This window comes from Vulpes lagopus, chromosome 3 (genome assembly GCF_018345385.1).
Source record: "Vulpes lagopus strain Blue_001 chromosome 3, ASM1834538v1, whole genome shotgun sequence".
In the NCBI taxonomy this organism is placed as follows: Eukaryota; Metazoa; Chordata; class Mammalia; order Carnivora; family Canidae; genus Vulpes; species Vulpes lagopus.
Genome location: NC_054826.1, coordinates 74090130 through 74105022, shown reverse-complemented (window position 1 = coordinate 74105022; position 14893 = coordinate 74090130). Strand labels below are relative to the sequence as shown.

Here is a 14893-nt window from a genome sequence, read left to right as displayed (position 1 = left end):
ATCTGAGGTCTGTGTCTTGTCCCTAGTGGTATTAGCTTCTGCACATTACTCAACCTCTCTGGGCATAATAATACTGACCCCATAGCATAATTGGGGGGATTAAATGAGATAACATATTAACAGTGCCCAATGCAGTGTCCTACATTGTCTGAATAAAACAGACATTGATATCCTTTGTTCTCCGCTACTTTCCTCTACCTCTTTCCCTGCCTCCCATTCTGTCTCATTGCCTTTGACGCATGAACATTATCCTCTCTTTTCTTTTAGAGGAGGAGAATACAGTACTCCAGTACAGATGGGTGTAGGGCTCCAGGCTCTAGAAGCCAGAGGTGGGAAGTAGAGGAAGAACACAGAACCATGGAAAAGAGAAGGGAGCAGAACCTAGGAATGTGATTCTTTGCTGTTCACATGTTTGCCATGGCCCACCCTGGCCTAGTTCAAACTTCCAAGGGACCGAAGCTGTAGAGGTTGCAGGCACCCCATTGGTCTGTTGACAAAGTTGAATATATCTCAGAGCAACTGCTTTCTCTGCTGGAGCTCCCCTGGGGCTAGGCCACTGCCTAGTTTGCATTCCAGAATTTGGCAGCACTGAAAATAGACATCACAACCTGCCTGGGGGTAGACATCCGTCACTGGACTTATATAGTTGTTTAGGCATCACTACTTTAGTCATTCATTGACTTATTCATTTGCTACCTCTCCTGGAATCTTCCTTTGTTTCAGGCTATCTGCTAGTCTCTATGGATAGGATTCAGAGAGGCTCACACCTCCATAGGCCCACATCACCTCTCTTTGTGTTTAGGAAACCTATGCCTGCTATAATAGGAACTCTCCAAAGGAAAGGAATCATTGAAATTCTCATCTGTAGATTCAAACTTAGTGAATAAGAAATTTAATTTTTTTCCTAGGAAATTTGGTAGCAGAAGCTATGGGCAAATATTTGATTTTTTTTCTTCCTATTTGGTTTTTCTCTCCTTGTTAGTGAGACTTGGGTACGGGAATTCAGCTGTGGAAAAAAAGTCTGATTACCAGGCTCTTTTTTTTTTTTCCTTTTTTTCTAGTTAGGTGGTTTCCTCTGCCAGTTATAATCTCTGCCAAAAGTTGAGCAAGACAAAGAGAATTAATTAGGTAAATTTTATTTTATTCCTTTTATCAACAAATATTTTCTATGTCTCCTACTGTGAACTCAGTGTTTTTCTGAGCACCATTGAGGATGTAAAGAGATGGAGAATATTCCCTGCCTTCGTGGAGTTCTCTTAGTCTTCTGAAGGAGACAGAATTCAGGGATTTGAAAAGATAGAAAGCAACTGTGTAGGAAACTTTTTCATTCTCCCCAGTATGAGACCAGAGATGGAAAGCAGCACAGGTTTTACCAGGTTCTCCAGGTATAATATTGAAGGAAGGAAAAGAAGGAGGGGATAACTAAGTTCTAGAGCCATCACATTTTTCTTTATATTAACTATCCTAAAAAAAAAATTAACTGTCCTTAACCCTCCAGACAAGTCTCTGAGACAGGCCTTAGCCCCATTTAATCTATGTAAAAATAGATGCAGAGAGGATGCAGTCCTATTTCTTAACCTCTCTATAGTCCCATAGCAATTAAATGGGAAACTTGAATTTGATTCTGAAACAATTTGTCTTCAGAGCTTTCATACATAGAGCACTCTGGGACACCGAATGGGGCTTAAACCAAGTCTTGACAGATGGGTAGAGTTTGCCTCATTATGAAGGAGGAAGACAAACATTTCAAGAAGCTCCCATTTGGAGGATAGTGAGTATAGGCTGATGATACCAAAGTGGACTGCAGATAGTGAAGGAAAACATTTTATTTTAAACTAGCTCTATTCTCTGGCATGTTTCAGGAAGAATCACTGGTATCAATAAATAGTGTTTAAAATAAATAATAAGAACAAATTTGGAGTTGTACCAATGTTTAAGGATTATAATAGTCAATAACGATCTAAAAATGTTTCTCTTCTCTATATGTATAGTTCTGCATGGGATATGAGTCCATTGTTACTGCTGCTCCACTTGGAGTATGCTGCACGGAGTGGCCCAAGTTCTCACTTAATCTACTTCTCAGTAGATCAGCTGCACACTGACACCAGCAATTTGAAATATTTTGTGATTTATGTGTTTCAGGAACAAACAGATGCTTTCTGCAGACTGTGGACCTTGGAAGTGAGGGGGTAGTTTAGCAATCGACCAGGAAGATATATAAATCATGAGCCTACGTACTTCTAATGAGCCAGGCTCAAAATACATAAAACAACATTTGAGAGAACCACGAAGAGAGGCTAATCCAGAATCATAGCAGGAGGTTCTAATCTATTTCTCTCAGAACTCGATAGATCAAGTAGACAAAAGAAAACTAGTAAAAGTGTAGAAGATTTGCACCACATAACTTCAAAGCTCGATCTAAGGGTAAATACAGAGCCTTGTACATAAGAGACCAAGAATGCATTCTTTTAAAGCACCCATTGTTTATAAAAATTAATCACATACTAGGTCATGAGAATAGTCTCAACAAATTCCAAAGAATATATTCATATGGTCTATGTTATCTAACCACAAAGAAATAATTAAATTAGAAAAAAAAAAACAATAAAAAGACTGTTACAAACAACAGCAGCTGTCATACCTTTAGGGGGTAAACATACTTCTAAAAATTACCTCAAGTGTTAAAGAGGACAAATATGGAAATTAAAAACTATTTAGTACTAAGTTAAAACAATAGTATTACATTTTAAAATGTAGCTAAAAGCAGTACTCAGTGGAAAATTTGCTGTCTGTAAGTTCAATTCTGTGTCAATAAAGGAATTGGATTTTTCAGGAAACTTAAAAAATTGTATTTTTCATAAGGAAGTCAGAAAATAATAAAACAATAGTCTATAGCTAACACTATTCACAAATAAGAACTGAAAATGCAGGCCTATGCTATCTCATATCCAGATTGTTATAAAGCCATAGTGATTAAGGTAAGGTAAGATGGTGTTGGTACATGGATAGAAAAATAGATCATCAGGACAGAAAAGAGAACCTAGAAGTGAAACAAAGCATATATGGGCCCTAGTTCTGTAACAGTGGAGGGGGAAAAATGAGATAAATCAGAGAGAGGGGATGAACTAATAACCCTTCATATGAAAAATTGGTTTTCCTACAAAAAAAAATTAAAATTCGATCAATACCTCACACCATACATAAAAACAATCTCCCAATGGAAAAAATACAATATGAAAAAGAACTTTAAAAAGCATTAGAAGAAGATATTAGGGAATATTTTAGGATCTCAGGATAGGGAATGATTTCTCTCGGCAAAATTCAAAAGCTTAAACTGAAATAAAAAAATATTAAATTTGACTACTCAGTGTTTTTTAAAATCACAATAAAGTTAAAATATAATTGACAAAGTAGAAGGAACAAAGGTACTGTATTTTAATGCATTTGAGAGATGAAAGATTGTAATCTAGAATGACCTATGTTACATATAAATAAAAAGACCAAAACAAACAAAAACACCAAAAGCAAACCCTGAAAGAAAATCATCAAGGCTACAAATAGTCAATTCTCAGAAGAGTACATTTGAATAGCAAATATTAAAAAGAAAATGGCATGCACACAAATGTAAATGAGTACAAGTAAAACTGGGAAAATCTGAATAAGTTCAGTAATGTATCAATGTCAATATTCTGGATGTGTTGTTATATTATAGCTCCGCAAAATGTTACCACAGGGAAAATGGGAAAATGTACAAAAAAATCCCTTCATGTTATTTCTTACAATAGAAAATGAATCTACAGTTGTCTCAACAAATTTTTACATATAAATATAAAAAGATACTCTCACTGGTAACCAAAGAAATTCAATTTTTAAACAAGATACTATTTACACATATAAAATTGGTAGAAATTAAGAATTGTGACTATCATCAGAGTTGGCCAGGAAGTGACTATTTAGAGAAAAGGGAATTCTAGTATTTTGCTGGTGGGAGTGTAATTTGAAGAGCAATGTTGCAATAACTCTTAAAATTGAAAGTGTGCATAATCAACAAATTTACTTGTAGGTGTATATCCTGGATGTATTATTTTGCATGTGCCCAAGGGGACATATATAAGGATGTGTTAGCAATTGGTAATATTAAATTGAAATTGAAATTGAAAACAACTCAAATATCCATGAATGGAAGAATGGATAAGTCAGTTGTGGCATATAATGGAATACTAGACAGCAATTAAAATGAATGAACTAGATCGTTGTGTATCTACATGATAGTTCTTGAAGATAGAATGTCGACTGAGAAAATAAAACTGCAGAGTGTTGCCTACACTACAAAACCATTCATTGTAAGTTTTAAACACACAAAAAAATTCTATACTGTTTATAAAATTGTATGTAACAAGATATTAAAGTATAATAATACTTTATATAAAAGTATAAATATACTTTATAATTATAAAGTATAATTCTTTCTGTTTCAGTTTAAAACTGGAACCCCAAGTCAAAAAGCCAAAGTGCTCCCACATTTTAAAATAAAGCCCAGCTTTCTGGTGATTGATCACAACTTTAATCTTTAAAAAAGGATGGAGAGGTCAAGAGAGATAAAGGGGAATAGAGAAAAGTTTGCTTTGGAATAAGCATCCACTTTGGAATAATGAGAGGCCTCCCTCTATAATTTTGAGAAAGGTTAGGTGTACAGTTCTATCTTACATTAGATGAGAGGGGCTTTGCTGGGACCACTCAGAGGTTGAGAGTCTCCAAGTTGTTTGTTGAGCACAGTAGGCTTGTATGAAACAGATCCTGAGCAGTCAGGGGTTCAGAGGACATGGTTGGGTGCAGTGTTCCCAGGGTCCAACAGAAGAAAAGCTGTGCTGGGAATGGCCTGGACCAGAGTCAAGAACGCATGAGTATTTCCCATGGACAAAATGGGCCACAAAGAAGAGCCTGCCATTGATTAACTGATTGATAAATTGACTGATTGATTGATTCGTTCATTCAACAAATATTTATTAAGCGCCTATTATGTGCCAAGCACTGTTTTAAGTATTTAGATCAGTGAACAAATAGGCAATGATCCTCATTCTTATAGATCTTACATTTCAGTTGGAAGAGACAGACAGGAAAGAATAAATATATTAAATACTTGAATGATAAAGAGTAATACAATGTGATAAGTACTACAGGAAAAATGAATAGCTGGACAGCAGCATCGAAGAATACAAAAGAAAAACATTTTAACAAGCAGTGCCTGTGGCTCAGGTGGTAAACGTATGCCTTAGGTTCAAGTCATGATCCCAGGGTCCTGGGACAGAGCCTTGCATCAGGCTCCTTGCTCAGCGGAGAGTCTGCTGCTCCCTCTGCTTCTGCCCCTCCCTCATTCATTCTCTCTCTCTCTCTCAAATAAATAAAATAGTTTTTTTTTTAAAAACAACATTTTAGCAAATAGAAAACATACCATATCCTAAGAGAGAAAGACCATACTACACAGATGATAACTCTCCGTTAATTAATTTAGAACTATAATGTAATCCCAAGAGAGACACCAATAGTTTGTAAGGTTATTTAAATTAGACTGATTCTAATGTCCAGGGGAGAGATTGAGAGATTTGACAGTATGATAAGAAAAAACATCTTCATGGAAAAGCATATCATAAATGAAAAGACAAATAACAAATTGGGAACAAAATTTCCACCTGATAGAACTAATTTTGTTAATAAACAAAGACCTACAAATAAGTAAGCAAGCTAACGACTCAGTGGGAAAAATGGGCCAGGAAAATGAGTGAGCAATGAAAAGAAAATACAGATAGATTGTTAAGTGTATGAAGTGATGCTCAACCTCTCGGAATTTGTTTAAAAAACGTCAGCGTGATACCACTTCTCACACAGACAGAGATCCAAAAGGTAGATAACATGCCGTGGGCCGGAGTCCAGGACACGGGCACGCTCTTACATTGCTAATAGAGGCAGACACTGTTGCTTCCTCTGAAGAGTAACCTGAAGGTGACTCTCCACAATCAAAATGCCTCTAATGTCCTTTGATCTAGAGATACCACTTTTAGGACTTACCTGGAGATATACTTTTACTGGAGTGAAGTAACAGAGGTACAAGACTATTCACTGTGATATTATTTTGAATATCGGGAAATTAAAAGGGGCTTAAATATCTATAGAAAAGGGACTGGTTGCATAATGTCCATCATAGTATGCAAGCGACCATGAGGGAGCTGCCCAGAACAGTGAGGCAAAGCTCTCTGAGATACAGTCAGCGGAAAAAGCAGAACAAATCAGAATATAAAACATGCACAAGTTTGTTAAAGACATACATGTGTGCTGTACATTCCTGGAATAAGGTAACTGGTGGTCACCTCTTAGACCAGGGACTGGGTGGCCAAAGGGAGAGACTTTTTTCACCATGTGCACCTTTTGAATTTTATACCACGTGCTTGATTTGCTAATTTTGAAACCATAAGTGACTTTTTAAAAAGTCAATGGGTGAAGCATACAGGCAAACTAATTAGAAAAGATCAAGAAAACTGTTGCCTTAGAGGTGTCATCATGATTCTCTGAGGTGAGTCTGGAAATGAAACTAGTCCACATTTAAGTAGAACTGGGTTGGGGTTTTTTGGTTTTGTTTTTGGTTTTGCTTTGTTTTGTTTTCGTTTTTTTTTTTTTTTTTTTTTTAATTCTTCTGCAAATTCACTTGAAATCCACCAGATGGCACAAGAAAATACAGTGTGAACAAAACTGGAGTGGCTGGTGCAGGTAACAAATCGGGGCTGGTGAGAAACCAGACTAAGGAGAGCAGAGGTTTGCTCCAGACTGAGTCCTGCTGATTCGCACTTCAGTCTAGCCAGGGGCCTGGGGGCACGATGTTGTCGCATGCCAGACAGGGGATGCCGGGGACTCGGCAGGTGGTGCTGGCGATCACAGACATGGAATTATCTGTATGTCACAGCCTCGGCATCAATGGCTCATTGAAAGTTCACTTCTTCCATGTAGAATCCTCTTTCCTTTCTTTTTTCCTCCTTAATCCATACTTAATGCCTTATGAAAAGAGGTATTTGTTTCTTGGTAAGCCACGTTTCTTTAATTAAAGGAGGAGGGTTGGGAGAGGTCTCCTGGAAAAGGAAAAAAACTCTGGTTTCACAATATGCACTATTTATGAGGGTGCTTTGCTGTTGAAACCTATTAGAGGCCAGCCCGGCCCGGTTTGCCTCTTGCCCTCCCAGGAGACAATTACTGTCCTGCATAACAATTTGAAGCAAAGATCGGATGTGGTCGAAAGAACAGTTGCGGCCCTCTCTCGGGCAACCGTTTCTGCTTAGATTTCTTAATTGTTTCCACCACTTCCTTTCCTTGGCTTGTGGCCTTCTGTGTTCCGTAGGATCCTGAATTTTAATAAAAGCCTCCCATCCCCTCTGGAATTCACATATGCAAGCAGACACCCCCCAGACCCTGGAGACACAGCACCTTAGAGCAGTGCTTTGGGCCCAATTCGTTCAGCACCCAGGGCACTCGGGAGTCTTTTCAATGCCACACCTTTGCCTTCAGGGCCTGTGGGAAGAAGGGGCACCCAATCCAAGCCGCCCTTGCCTCGCCCACTCCCGGTCATCACAGCTTTCCCTCCTCCCAGGCCTAGCCTTCTGGTTTGTTCTTAGCCCCTTAGACAACTGCCAATTGCTCTCTCCTCTCCTCTTCCTTTGGGTCTGTTGGCGGTGTGACCTTCTGGGAGACTCTGCACGGTAAAGCAGGGCATCAGGGAAAGGAACTCGGCAGGACGATTGTTTCGTGGGTGCAGTTCTTAGCACTGAAGTACCCAGGCAGGGAGAGGTTTGGGGGACACTTAGGGCTACCACACTGGATAATCCACTTTTATTTTTTTTCTTCACTAAAATGAGAGACCAGCCCTGCTACTGCTGCTGCCTCTGCTTGGCGGGCAAGATGCTGGAGCTGAAGATTTGGGTGCAGCCTGGACCAGGGGTCGGTGTGCGGGCCCAGGAATCAGTTGAAGCTCATCTCAGCACTGGGACCTCAGTTTGGGAACATACTCACCACCCTGGGCCTCAGCGTCCTCAGCTCTACAATGGGGATGACCGCAGCAGTCAAGCCCGCCCCAAAGAACTCTTGTGAAGAGGAATCAAATCAAATCACTTATTTAAGAGAATCTCAAGGTTGTAAATGTTCTGCATCCATGGGATATCAAAACAGCATCTAAAACCACCATGCAACTGGCTTAGGTACTGGGAGATGCACTGGTCAAAATATCTTGGCCGTGGTGGGGTCCAGGAACCGGACACGGTGGCTCCAGGGGGTGTGAGGTGATCGGAGGCTGAAGGACTGTCACCGCTGAGACCATGTGCGGGTGGTGGGCTGACACCGTGGCTCCCTCCAACCCGGCTGAATGCAAGAGAAACTCCTTCTGCCAGAGAAAAAGAGCTGCCTTTTAGGGAGCTGAGACCTTTTAGTTAAAATACCATGCAAAATGATGATGGAGGTGTCACAGCAGTGTTCCTTGCCCAAGAATGACAAACCAAAATCCAAAGCGTGCATTTCCCTAGCTGTATCTTAAACACTTCCCAGCATCTGCTCGGTCCCTTTCTTTGTTTTTCAGACAGACTTACGCACGTAGTCGTTAACAAGTCTGGAACTGCGGACAGACTACTTTTTCTGCAGGAGGACCGTCGATGCAAACCACGTCCTGTACTCTTCCACCACGTGCAGCAGTATTTTATTTCAGCTTCTTTTTCAGAGACCACCCTCACCTTTACTGCAACAGCCGCATGCCACCTTACTGTTGAAGGAACAGTCTGTAGATCACAAAGAACTTTCACAGATAAAATCGGCTAGCCCGCACAGAGCACTCTGCCATATAGAAGTTATCTCTCCTCTACAGATGAAGAAACAAGCTCAAAGGGGTTTGCTGATTTGTCCAGAGTTGTCGTGTGTCAATTCATAGCCAGAATTAGGGCTCAGCCCTGGGTTCCATCTCTCCTTTAGCAACTGTGTAAGAAGTCCCCACGGTCCCGGAGTCGTGGAGCTTCGTCATGCTGAATAGGAGAAATGACACGTGGCATCTGTCGTGCAGCATTTACTCATGCTTCATGTGCTGCTCTCCACTAGCTGTTCTAAAATGTGTTGGGGTGTGTAGCCCCAGGACTGGGGGGGTGGGGTGGGGTGGGAGGAAGAGCCTTCCCTGTCCAAATACGTTTGGAAAAGGCTTTATGCTGTACCCCCGGCTACCCCACAATGTGCACATTATCATTTGAAAGGCCTTGAGATGTCTGTTTTACCTTATTTGACTGCGTATTTCCCAAGCTTATTTGGGCACAGACTTCTTTATATAACATCTATTAAAATCCTGCAGAATTAGTGTGCTGTGCATGAAATACACTTTGGGAGAAGTGTTTAAAAATGATTTGAGTGAAGTTGAGAAAGTCAGAGAAAGTAATCAGAGGAGACATAAATTAGTCAAGAAGAAGTCTGTGGGGACAGAGGGGAAGCCTGGGTGAAGGATATTCGACTGGGAGTCCGTGGGCTTGGTGCTACGCGCTTGTACTTGGTCTTTGATAGATGCTCGTGCGGGTTCTTGCCCCACTCAGCCTCAATCTTCCTGTCCCTGAATTGAAGGGACTTGTCTGACAGATCTCTAAAGTTGTTTCTCACCGTTATAGGCCATCATTTTTTCCCGTGAGATCCTGAAACTTAACCCTGTGAACGTTTTTATCTCAAACTTTTTACTTGATCTAATTTCAAACTTACAATAAGTTGTGAAAATGAAACATGAACAATTTCCGTATCCTTCTTTTCCCAGAGTCATTCATTGTTTACATTTTCCCCATTTGTTTCATTATTTTCTCTCTTGTGTTCTTTTTTCTGATCCCTTTGAGAGTAAGTTGGAGACATCATGCCGCTTTACCCTTAAATGCTCCAGGGTTAACTTTCTAAGAATTAAGACATTTCTCTTATATATGCACAGTATGTTTATCAAGATCAGGTACTTACAGTGATACAAGACTATTAGGTAAGTCTCAGTCAATAATCAGATTTCACCAATTTTCCCCATAAGATATTTATGCTATTCTTTTCCTTCCCCCCTGATCTCTGCTACCTTCTTATAGTGGGCAAGGTAAAGTCTATATTGAAATCGTTTATCCACCTAAAATAAGATCAATGGATTAATCATATTTCCCCTTTCCTCTTGTTTTACTACTGGATAGAGGGGTAGAAGACACAGAGTGGGACTGTTTGAAGAGTGTTGAGAAACACACTTTAGCCTTATATTGACCTGCACAAGAACAAATGCCCCTGTGTTGATTCTGTCTTTACTGAAAACCATAAAGAGTTACAATGATGAAACTTCTTTGATTCTTGGTGAAAATTAGCACTTTCTGGGAAAAAATGTTAGTTATTCATTTCCTTATTTATTTTCACTGTGGATATGTAAGTACCTCCTTAGATTGCAAATACTTTTGAATTGTATCTGGCAATTCCAAGGCATGTTGAGAGACCCAGTTGGCTAGAGAAGGTTTATATGGGAAAAGTATGGGAGAGGTGCCTAAAAAGGTAGGTTTTTTACAAGCCTTAAATACTTACATACTTCACCTAGGATTTTATTCTTTTGTCTTTTCCCTAGAGAGAAAGATCCCATCATGATCTTCCAGCATGTTGGTCTCCCCTCTCCCTACCTTTGCATCTCTCATATCCTCAAATACTCTCCTATGTTGAATGCTGAAAGTCTAACGTCAACTGACAGGGATTTGCCCTTTACCTAAGACACCTATAACTTGGGGCATGGGGGAAGGAGTTCTGCAACAGGAATACCATGATGCTGTAAAATACCTCAATTTTAATGGCCATTTTGACATTTCAGCCTGTTGTTTTATTGATTATTTCCCTCTTATGTGCATTTGGTTGTCATCCTCTTTACACTTTTCCTCGGATTTCTTCAGTCTGATGGAAACCTTAAACATGATAATATGGTCTCACAATAAAGGGTCTCTGCAGGTGCTGAGGAAATGGAGCCAAGGCTCTCCCTTCCTACTTGAAGACAAAGGATGGGTCAGGTGCTAGGAGGAAGGTGATTGGAAAATATGTGTGCATGTAGTTTGGAAATCTCCCTTTTCTTGCTCCATCTTTTGGAGAATTTTTTCCTCTCCTCTGAGACCCATTTGGACAGAATTTTCACTAAGTCAGGTGTCTGTGGGAGACCATTCTTATCTGGAGCCAGAGCTGAGACTGGAGGCCAAAGGGAAGCACCATTTCAGGAGTAGTCAAGTATATTGTGTCTTTGGCTCTGGAAAATTAATTCCAAAAGGCACATGTAGCCAGCATTCTTGTCCTTTTAAAAAGCAAATAGTGGACACATAGCCAGCAATAACCAACAAATGCTGAATATATCCAAGTCCATCATCCCCAGGCACAAGTTAGTTGCTGTAGAGAAAAGCCAGCAACCCTTAAACCCTTCTTTTGGCTACAGATGGGTGACAAAATAATAAAAGAGGGGGATTTCAGAATAAGATGAAACAAAAATTATAAATGGAAATCATTTACTTTTAAGGGCTCTGAAAAGAGGTAGTGTTTCCCCAGCACCACCCCCACCCCCAACCGGTATAGACTTGCTTGACACAGTAACTGGCATGTCCGTCCTCAGGTAGAAATACTCCAAATAAGAAACTTGCTCGTGCAATTGTGTTACTATGGACTCGTGTGATATGTCTGATGAATTGAGTTAATTCATTCTTTAACTTAACTGGCAAGATTTAATGGTTCACATTTAAAGCATGAATAACCATTTTGTTCCTTGAAAGACTCCAGTTTAATGCCTCCTGATGTCAGTGTATTTTGCCCAGGGTTAAACTTGCTATATGAATTATTCACTGCTTGATGGAATGAATGGGACCATGTTTGCCCACAAAATGTTAGCTGTGGTTATCTGACACGATGGGGCACAGCAGATGCCTACAAAGGACAATGGATAATTTAGAATGTGGTTCCAGGGCCCAGCCATTGCCGTTAAGATCTTTAGAGGAAGCATAGCACCTTCTTGTCTTGCGCCACACATCAAGATGGCCTTAGTGAGCCAAGAAACTCTTGGCCTTAAAAAAAAAAAATCCAAGTATGGCTCTGCAATGGGCATTTTTGTCTTTGGTTATGTCTTGGTTAGTGGAGGGTAGAAGGTAATGGGGGAAGCAAAACATTTAAGAAGAATTTAACATAAAGAGGAAAATTAGTAATTTTCATTATGGTGATTTTACCAATGTGAAAATCAAATATTTTTAGTAAAGGAGAAATAATGTGTGGCTAATAATAAATAATCTTTGATTTTAGAGTAAAGGTGATACAGACTCCCCTGGCTTAAGAGCATTTGGGGTGAGTTATCTTCCTAGCTATTATGCCCAGCCTTGCCACTGAAATGTTTCTGGTTTAATAAGAACGATTTATAATCTGGAGAGACAGTTAATGCAACTTAGTGGGAGCTGATAAATGAACCACTGAGTTTACTTATACAAATAAGTGGGACATTAATCTTGACTTTGAATTTCCCCATTGGGTTCGCTTTATAACAATTTGTGTGATATTATTGAGTGACAGGAAGGAATGATTGGCAAGTTTTAATGGTTGGCAAAACTTTTCTAAATGTCTCTAAACTTTGCAAACAAGACAAAGAAGCCCTGAGACTGAAATACAAATTAAACTGGCTTCCATCCTGTCAGTGTTCATAACTTATAACTTGTGGGCAACTTGTTAAGTTAGCACAACATTCAAAATGCACCCGAGACAAAGCTGAAATCCCAGCTGGGCTTCATGTTTCTGTACAGCTGAGTCAGATAACTCCAGCAGGCATCCTGGCATCTGTGTCCTCATTGTAAGTCTACTGGAGAGAGAGAGTGTCCTCCCCTGGTTCAAACAGCTCTGGCTGAGAGGTATAGTACACACTTGCAAGAGTCCATCCCTATTGTGGATGAAGAGTTAATTCTCAAAGAAGGTAAATCAAGGGCTGGAAAGTCACCCTTGGGAGGCTGAACAATGGCCCCAAAAGATGTCCACATCCCAATTCTCTGAAAATGTGAATATTACCTTGTATGGCAAGAGGGATTTGCAGAAGTGATTAGGATAAGGATCTTGAGCTGGAGAGATTATCTTGCATTATCTAGATGGGCCCTAAATGTTCACAAGGGTCCTTGTATGAGGGAGCCAAGAAAGTCAAAGGAGGAAGTAGGAGAAGTGATAACAGAAGTAAGAGTTTGGAGTGATGGGAGGAAGGAGCCATGAGCCAAGGAATGTAGGCATCATCCTCCAGAAGCTGGAAAAGGCAGGGAAACAGATTCTTCCCTAGAGACTCTAGAAGGAACCATCCCTGCCCACACTCTGACTTAAGCTCAGTGAACTGATTTTGGATGTGTGACCTCCAGAACTGTAACAGAATACATTTGTGTTCTTTTAAGCAATGAGGTTTGTGGTAATTTGTAACAGCAGCGATAGGAAAGGAATCCAACAGCCAAGGGTCTTTACTTCATTTGTTTCATTGTTGTCATCCTGCTCCTCACCCCCACATCAGTTTTAAAGCCTAATTTCATGGTGTCATCCTTGAAACAGTCTTGCTAGTTCACTGCTAAAGCACTATTGAAATATGGACTCTTGTGTCACTTCCTCTGAATCAGAGGACTTCTTGTGTTGGTGGAAGCACCGTGCTCAACAGAAAGGTCTATATTTCCAAAAGGAAGTGAAGCCTTCCACTTTATATGGTGGTGGTGGTGGGGGGGGCTCAAGTAACTGTTGATGGAAGGATCAATAAATGAATGAAGGAAAACAGAAAAAAGCCACTGAAAATCAACATGTAACTCAACTGTTTCTGCTTAATGTTAAATGAATTTCAGTGCTAATTCTTATTCCCCACCCCTGGATTTTAAGTTAGCCTTTGTTTTCATTTTAGTCCAATAAAAATGCTTAAGAAAAACCTGAGTTTTGTCCTCTAAAATAACTCTTTGAGCATTTTTTTGATATGTCTGCATGTTTTACTTATTTTCCCCTGAATCAGTATCAACTAGAGTGCATTTCACTACAAAAACTCACTTTGTAAGAAGTATGTTAGGTCATCATGTTCCTGCTAGTCCCATCAGAATAGCCTGAGACCTAGTGTTGTGTTTTTGATTCTCAGCTATTTTCCCCATTAAAAAAATTTTTTTTTAAGAGAAGGAGAGAGAGGCCAGGGGAAGGGACAGAGGGAAGGGAGAGAGAAAATCTTAAGCAGGCTCCACACCCAGCACAAAGCCCGGTGCGGGGCTTCATCTCACGATCCTGAGATCATGACCCGAGCTGAACCAAGAGTTGATCACTTACCTGACTGAGCCACCCAGGCACCCCCCTATTTTCTCTATTTCTTACTATGGAGAAGAAGAGTTAGCCAAATATTACAGAGAGGATACTTAGACAGTTATTAAAAACACTAAAGTCTCCTGAGCTTTTATTGACAAACTCTAGGCCTTTTCTAATTTTCATCCATCTTGGAAACCCTCTCTTCTTCTCTCCCTGTGACTTTGCTCTTCTCTGATTTCCCTCCTAACTGTCCAGTCATCATGTCTCAGCTCCTCTTCCATAGCTTTCTCTTTAATAGTATGCATTTCTCCTGTGCCAGTACTCACATTGTGCTTTCTTTCTTCTCTGTGCTCACTTTCATTCTGATGACAGTGTAAGACTCTTTTTATCCCGATCTACAATCCAGTATCTGAAACCACCCATCAGACGATGCTACTTGGGTACTTCATCACCTGCCATGAACCAGCAACCTTCAAGATGTACAGGGTCTCTTCTGTCCTTGCATATGTTGTTCCCTCTCTGAAACACTCCTTCCTCGCTATCAGGCTCCTGCAGATCCCAACTTAAGTAGCACTTC

General features: G+C 40.2%; 1 protein-coding gene across 2 annotated transcripts in view; it reads left to right on the top strand.

Annotated features, from left to right (window-relative positions):
* ZNF365 (zinc finger protein 365) overlaps positions 1 to 13947 on the top strand; it is a 128150-nt gene extending 114203 nt beyond the window's left edge. Inside the window, exon 6 of one of the 2 annotated variants that reach the window (XR_005986967.1) lies at positions 7899 to 8010. Coding sequence is in view for 1 of the 2 variants with exons in the window: in XM_041750268.1 (XP_041606202.1) it covers positions 7899 to 8130 (232 nt within the window). In the remaining variant the exon portion in view is untranslated. Of the gene's footprint in view, positions 1 to 7898 lie in introns of both variants that reach the window. The other variant, XM_041750268.1, reaches the window with a different exon arrangement.
* The last annotated feature ends 946 nt before the right edge of the window (positions 13948 to 14893 follow it).